We start from the raw sequence: 8,466 nt of genomic DNA, 5'->3' as shown, positions 1-8,466 counted from the left end.
TTTTTTTTTTTGTATAATTGTAAATGCATATAAATAAAGTTTGATTATTGTGATATTGCTACTAAATTTCCTGGAATAGATGCAGATATTAGTTTCAAATGGAAGATAATGATGATTACTTCACAAAAATAATATTCTTTTAAAACTTTTTTTTCTAAATTAAAAAGTTGAAAAACTAACATTAATTAAAATTTAATTTTGCAGATGAACAATAATAATGAAATAAAAATTTGTACACATATTTTCTCCAGAAAGCAATATCGGTGAACTTTTATGTAGTGTCTCCAAAATGTGTTTATGCTTATTGGAAGCTTGATTTCGCCATCGAGTAGCAATCACCACTATCACAATAGTGATAATAATCTTCATGTATATTTTTGTCATTTTTACTAAATACTCTTTAATTATTTTTATTAATGTTATCAATTCTAATATTTGATTTCATGATGTCATATGCTTTTATGTATTTCATAATGCCATATATTCTTATGTATTGTTATTTAACATCCAAAAGTAATATTGGTTTTGCTATAACTTTTAATCATACTTCTTAATTCAAATTAATAATTCAAATTAATGTTGAAAAAGAAAATAGCATTTGTATTTCCTTTAAAATTGATGTGTAATTAAATCATTGTACCTTATTATTTAAATTTTTTTAAAAATTGATCCTTATTACTTAAGTTTTATTATAAACATATTTTTACATCTATTAAGTTTTCTTTTTTTCTTTTCCAACCATACATTAATAAACTAAAAGAGAACTCCCAAATTGGTTGCCCAAACCGGAGGAAAATAGTTTACAAAAGAAATTTCGGAAACTAAAGATCTTGAAGAACGCGCTAGACAATCTGCCCTTGCATTTGACTCTCGTGGGATCCAGTGCAGGGTGAATGAAGGAAAGGATGATCTTATCAAAGAAAACTCCTCCAGCAGGTTCGAAAAAGCGGGCCAGTCATCGGGCTTCTGCACCATCGCGAGCAACTCTGCACAATCCGTTTCAAAAACTTGACAATCCACCCCTGCTGCCAACAGAGACTCCATAGCCCAGATCAGAGCTTGAAACTCTGTGTGTAAGGGAGTAAGACTTCATCTATGGATCCGGGCTCCTAGAAGCGTCAAATCATCACCATTGCAAAACCACCACCCCAAACCCTGGAGAGCATCCGAACTTTTCTATGACCCGTCAATCTGACATCGGGGAGAAGGCTCTCTGTCTTCCAAAAAATCCTGAGGATTGTGATAATTTATCATTAGTCGCCTGAGTTAAAATATCCACCGGCTCTGCCTCTGTTCCCTGGAAAACCTTTTTATTCCTATCTTTCCAGACTGACCAAATTATCCAGGGAAGACGAGAAATGATATTAGAAATCCCCGACTGTGATGCCGCCGCCAATATATAAAATCTAAATTCGCATAGATAGAAGCATATGGAAAACCTTTCGGATCTAGCGATATAGGAGACAACTCCCAAATACTTCGCGAGCGCGGACACTCAAAAAGAGCATGATTGATGGACTCTGTCGCCGAAGCACACCGTTTACACAAGGTATCACATCGGACACCCCGATGTGCAAACCGTTCCAATACAGGGAGAGTACCAGAAACAATCTGCCAGAAAAAATGTTGAACCTTCGAGGGAACCTCAAGTTTCCACACTTGAGCTCGAAGAGCCACACACGTGGGTCCATATTCAACTTCCTCAATTAACTCTTGAGCTAACCGATAGCCTGATTTCACCGAATACTTACCTGACTTAGTAAAATGCCATACTAATCGATCTGGTCTATAAAATTTACTGATCGCTATACTCCGAATAATCGGTATATCCACCGGATCAAAAAACTCCTCTAGTATGGGTAAATGCCAATCCTTTGTAGTTGGATTAATTAGATGATTAACCATCAAGCTCGGGAGCAACAATCGACCTCGACCATTAGCAGGTCTTGGGTGAATATCTGGTAATCACGGATCACGCCAAACCGAGATTGAACAACCAGAGCCTACCACCCATCTCGCGCCTTGTTCCACCAGTTCCTTAGTTGAATTGATACTTCTCCATCCAAAAGAAGGATTATATGGTTTTTTTGCCATAAGAGGATGCTTATTCCGAAAATATCTACCTCTCATTACCCGAGCCATTAAGGAAGTCGGATAATGAATCAGACGCCAAAACTGTTTCGCCAACATAGCATCATTAAATTGATCCAGAGCTCGGAAACCTAGACCCCCTTCACTCTTATCTTTACACATTTTATCCCAAGCAACCCAATGCATACCACGGGCCTTATCATTCGACTTCCACCAGAAGGTAGAGATAGCACTCGTTAGTTTGGATGTCAGTTCCTGCGGTAGTTTATAACACGACATAACATGGGTAGGAAGTGCTATCGCCACCGACTTAATCATAATCTCCTTGCCCCCTTCGATAAATACTTCGCAGACCAACCATTTACGCGATCATCCATTCGATCCTTAGCATAGCTAAAAACCTTAGTTTTCGAACCCTGGAGGCTTTCAGGAATACCCAAATACGAACCCATGCCGCCCTCTTTAGAGATACCAATAACCGATTTTAAGTGAGATCTTACATCAGATGGGACCTTTTTACCAAACATAATAGAAGATTTCTCCAAATTAACCTCTTGTCCTGAGGCTTTACCATAATCACCTATTATTTCCATTCCCTTCCAACACTCAGTTGCCTCTTCTTTGCAAAAAAACAGACTATCATCACCAAATAACAAATGCGAGATAGTAGGACTATCCCGGGCAATTGAGATACCCGTTAGTTTCTTATCCGTTCCGCCTTTTTAATGTTTGCTATCAAAATCTCAATGCAAAGAATAAACAAATACGGTGACAAGGGATCCCCCTGACGTAAACCCCTTTGTGGGAGAATAGAACCCCTAGGCTGACCATTCAATAAAACTTGATATGACACATAAGATACAAACCACATTATCCACGAAATCCACTTAATGGCAAATCCCAATTTAACCAAAACCGCCTCCAAAAATCCCATTCAACTCGATCATAAGCCTTACTCATATCCGTCTTGAATGCCAGAAACTCCGTCTGACACTGTCGGTTAGTATTTAACCCATGGAACATCTCCTGAGCAAAGAGAATATTATCTGTAGTTAAGCGACCAGAGACAAAGGCTGACTGTGTTTCTGAGACCAGGAGAGGCAAAACCGTCTTAACCGAAAGCACAATACTTTTGAAATAATTTTGTAGCTCACATTACAAAGACTGGTTGGTCTAAATTCTGCCATCCGCTGCGGTCTATCAACTTTAGGAATAAGGCAGATATTAGTCTCATTTAAACGAGGGTCAAAACGATCCGTTCGAAAAAATCTTGAACCAAGGCCACCAAGTCCCCTTTCAAAGAAGACCAAAACTGTTGAATAAACAAAGCTGTCATACCCTCAAGTCCTGGTGTCTTCTCCGGATGCATCGCAAACAGAGCCTTACGGACTTCTGCTTCAGAAATATTCCTCGTAAGATCTCTGTTCATACTATCCGTAATCAGTGGATTAATCTCTTGAATCATCTCTGAAATACCACTACCAGCCGACTTCTTAAAAAGATCCTCAAAGTACTTAGTAGCAATATGCTCCATACCCGAAGGCGATTCGTTCTAGACATTATCAATGTCAAATAAGCCAACAATCTTATTCCTTACCCGCCTCTGTTTAGTGGAGGCATGAAAATATTTAGTATTTTTATCCCAACCCTTAGCCAGAACTTCCTACTTTTTTGTTGCCAGTATATTTCCTCATCATGATACGCCTCCTTTAATTTCCTCTCAATACCCCGAATTTCTTCCTGTGAAATCGAATCATCCATTTTTGCCTCGTGCAGAGCCACCTTCAAGGAAGAAATGAGCGAGGGACCAGAACTTATATTGTTCTTCCGCCACCAAAAAATCGAGTTCCTACAATTCCTTATCTTATCCACAAAACCAGGAATCCGGAAATTTCTTGTACGATTCCACCCGGACTCAATCGCACCTACGATACCCTCCTTACCCAACCAACGTTTGTCAAAACAAAATTGTCTAAGCCATCGCCTATCCATCTTCAGACAGGTTGTCAAAATTAGACAATGATCAGAACCAATCATCTCCAAGTATTCTACCTTCGAATTCGGGTAAAACCCATGCCAATCCTCATTACCCAACCAATCATCTATTAAGTTTTTATACGTGGGTTTACATAAATTTACAAAATAAAGTTATTTTTCTATTTTTAAAAAATAACACATCTTTAAAAATAATTTAAGTAAGAAAGAAATTACCATTCAAATAACAGCTTTAAAAAAAAACAAAAGATTATATAGATTATACTCTACACTATAAGGCTTCTTCAACAAGCCCGAAAATATTTTCTCAAAATTAATCCCATTATTTAGTTTTCTAAAGGAATTACTGAATATTATTTCAATATTAGATAATATTTTATAGAAAAAACGTTTGACGCTGAAATCTTTGATTTGTTTAAGATTTTGGAAAAAATATTGAAAATTTAAATATTCAAAATATTAATAAACTTTATAAAAGAAAATTTATATTCTAGCCGATGTGATAGAGCAAGTTTGAGTTTACATTAACATGATTTTTTTTTACGGGTTTGTCTACACAAAATATTTTAGTGTAAAATACAACAAGTTAAACGAAAGATGTTATGCCATCATCATTTCATTATTTTGAATATTAGATTATCTTAAACAGTCAAAATATAGTTATACAATCTTAAAATTAACAATCAAAATACATCTATATAATCTCAAACACTAAACAAAATACAGAAAATTGATAAATATAAAAAACTTAAAATTTAAAAATTTTTGTTTAAAAAATTGTCCCACGGTGTATCTTGGGTTAAAATATAGTTAATTAATTGATAATGCACGATAATAGTGTGTTGAAAACTTGACCATATATTAATGGCAGTGACAATATTGTAAATATATGCAATCAGTCAGACTGTAATAAAAAAATTATTGGTGAATTTGCTAAATAATCAAATGGTAGAGGTTTGTTTGTAGAAATTATATGGTGGCAAAAGTTTAAATAATTGAAAATGAGGTTTTACGCATAATTGATAATAAAAATATAATTTTCAATAGCATGCTATTAAAACATGCACAAATTTCACATTATTTTCTTCAAACATATGTATACACTACCCACTTAGTCATGATTTTGCCATCTTCTCACCTTTTTAAACAATCATCCCACGCACATATATATGATCGTTTCAAAAGAAATTTGGAAATATAAAGAACTAACTTTATATAAGTCATCTGATTTTATTTTTTAGAATGACATGACTAATATAATGTTTCAAGAAAATGTACAATATTTTTAATATATAGTTGTAACACCAAATTGTAATAACTTCGCTTACTTGGTTTCAAGAACTCTTTTGGGAGGGAATTAGAGTCTTTGTTAATTCGAATTTTTAAGGGATGATTTATGTTATATACTATATATATTTTTTTTTGAATTTAATGTTAAATTATATTCAAAGAAAAAATAAATGGTTTTACAACTTGTGCAACTTTTGCTGAAAAAACATTTAACTTAGAAAACTACTTAAAAACTACCCTTAACAGCGAGATTGTAGCCAAACCATAAAAGCCTCATCATATCTTCGATTCCCCAATTGGCCTATTGCAAGGAGCTGGTCTCGAACTTGCCATTCAATCCACTCAATGATGGTTAAAACTGGCGTCGGTGCAGTGTCATGCCGCCGCCCATTCCTTTCCCTCCAAATTGCATAAGTAGTAGTTTGGAACACATAACGGATAAGGAAATCCTCGACCAGAGGAAGTTGAGGGTTTGAGATGTGAGCAATGAGAGTAGACCAAACATTCGTGTACTGCGTTTTAAGCAGACCCTTTGCAAGTGCCAACCACACAGCAGAAGCAAAATCACATGCGAAAAACAAATGGTCTCTGGTTTCCATGGTGAGTTGCCAAAAAATGCAAGCGCCCGCAGCCACCCCATTCCACGCAACCTGACGAGCACCGGTTGCTAATCGATCAAGAACCGCCAACCACACACAGAAAGAGAACTTTGGAGTAGCATGACCAAACCAAACTCCTCGGTGCCACGAAACCACATTAGATGTGGTGCGAACATGGTTCCAAGTATCCCGAGTGATGAACTTGGGACGAAACACATCATTCTTACCACGCCAGAGTACTCTGTCCGGTCTCTGCTGACTTTGTTGCCTGGACAACTGCAGAGCATCCTCAATTGCATTTAGGTTGTCAGAACGGTGTCGTCGTCGACGTCGACGTTGAGCCCACACCTCCGCCAGGGAGCTCTGCCATAGTATCCCAAGTTCAAGAACACCTCGATCACCTACAACCTCCGAGAGCGTTTCCATACCAGACCAATTATCGAACCAGAACGAGGTTTGCTCACCATTGCCTACTTCAACCGTACAAAAAGGTTTAGTCATATCCGTGTACTTTAGGAGCTTAGTCCAGATCCAAGAACCTAAGGTCACTGACCAGAACGACGCCTCCTTCAACAGATTTGAGTGAGCCCATTTCACCCGTAAAGAGTCACCATGAGAGACCAAATGCCAGATCAACTTTAAACAGCAAACGGTATTAGCTTCTTGTAGTGATCGCAACCCAAGACCACCCTCACTCCGTGGTCTACAAACAACCTCCCAAGCGACCTTCGCCTTGCGAGTGTTCATCTCTGGCCCGGACCAAATAAAAGGTGAACACATATAGTTGACCTCCGCAATACATTTCCTAGGCAAGCGATAAGCCGCCATCCAAAAATCACACACACTCCAAAGAACTGAGGATATCAGGTTAAACCGACCCGCAAATGAGAGATGGTGAACCGTCAATGAGCCAATTTTCTGTCTAATCTGTTCCAGCAACGGAAAACAGTCGGCATTGGTAAGGCTCTTAGTGACTAAGGGGAGGCCTAAGTAGCAAACCGGGAGAGAACCAATAGTGAATGGGAACCGAGCAGAATCAGGGAGAGGTGTTGCATTGCCTGCCACATAGAGTGTTGACTTTTCCATGCTGATAGATAGACTAGACATCTTGGCAAACTTAGTAAAAACGCCTATGATACCCTCAATGGATCGTACTTTACCATCAGAAAGAACCATTAGGTCATCTGTGAAACTAAGGTGAGTAAGACCGAGATTGTGGCACTGAGGATGAATCCCAAACAACCTCTCACCAGCCGCCTTATCAAGAATCTTGGAGAGGACATCCATACATATTACAAATAAATATGATGACAGAGCACAACCCTGACAAAGCCCCCAAGAGCTCCTAAAAAACCCCGCAAGCTCACCATTAACCTGAACCGAGAACGAGGCAGTGGTAACACAGAGCATAATCCAGTGAATGAACATAGGGTGAAACTACATTGCAGAGAGGACTTTAGAGAGGAAGGACCACTGGACAGAATCAACACCTTAGAAATATCGATCTTGATAGCACAACGTCCAAAGAGGGAGTTCTTATGGTAGTTCTTGATCACTTCAGTAGCAAGAAGCACATTTTCGATCAACAAACGATCCTTCACAAAAGCAGACTGATTCGTAGAGACAAACTTAGGCAACACCCTATTAAATCTATTAGCAATGATCTTTGAGATCACTTTGTAGATCCAATTACAACATGAAATGGGTCGATAATATTTCATCTCCATGGCAGAAACTTTCTTGGGGATCAAAGCAAGGATTGTGGAGTTAATTCCTTTCGGCAAAAATCCTTTGGCAAAAAAGATTGCACTGCTAAGACAAATTCAGCACCCAAAATCTCCCAAGGGGTCTTGAAAAACTCCTAGGTGAATCCATCAGGCCCAGGCGACTTGTCATTTGGCATGGAAAACAAAACCTGCTTGATTTCCTCTCCTGAGACAACTCGAGTTAGAACTTGTTGATCAGCAATAGAGCAACAAAATGGCAACAGTAACTCAAGCTCCGCAACCGTAGAACCCTCAAAACCCGGCGGAATAAGCTGCATAAACTCTTGAAAATGTCTCTCTGCCTCAATCTTAATATCTTCATCCCTTACAACCACTCGACCATCAGGGCAATGTATCTCTTTGGTAGTGTTCTGCGCTTTCCGAACTGTAGCCGCTCTGTGAAAAGCTTTGTTGTTCTTATCACCTACTTTCAACCAATGCAACTTTGACTTCTGCTTAAGAAATTTCTCCTCCAACCCAGCCAGTAAATCCCACCGAGTGTAAGCTGCATTCTCCTCTTCCATCGCTTGAGAGGATGGATTAGTCAATTTGGCATTTTGTTTTTAACATAGGACCTCTAAAGCCTTCTTCGTCTTTAAAACCAAATTACCAAGGCGACGCTTTGTCAAAAGAACGTATGTCTGGCTTCAAACCTTTAAGCTTCTTCGAAAACCGGACTAGTGTGGAAGTTGACAAGAACAGAGGGGGGGGGGGGGTCCTGCCAG

General features: G+C 38.4%; 1 protein-coding gene across 1 annotated transcript; it reads right to left on the bottom strand.

Moving 5' to 3' along the window:
* LOC109128008 (uncharacterized mitochondrial protein AtMg00310-like) lies at positions 1,966 to 2,684 on the bottom strand. Its single transcript, XM_019233665.1, has 2 exons — positions 2,457 to 2,684; positions 1,966 to 2,346 (listed from the first exon to the last, which is right to left on the bottom strand). Exons 1-2 carry the CDS (start codon positions 2,682 to 2,684, stop codon positions 1,966 to 1,968), a joined length of 609 nt encoding a protein of 202 aa, XP_019089210.1.

The sequence above is a fragment of the Camelina sativa genome, chromosome 12 (genome assembly GCF_000633955.1).
Source record: "Camelina sativa cultivar DH55 chromosome 12, Cs, whole genome shotgun sequence".
In the NCBI taxonomy this organism is placed as follows: Eukaryota; Viridiplantae; Streptophyta; class Magnoliopsida; order Brassicales; family Brassicaceae; genus Camelina; species Camelina sativa.
This window is presented reverse-complemented; position numbering and strand designations above follow the sequence as displayed.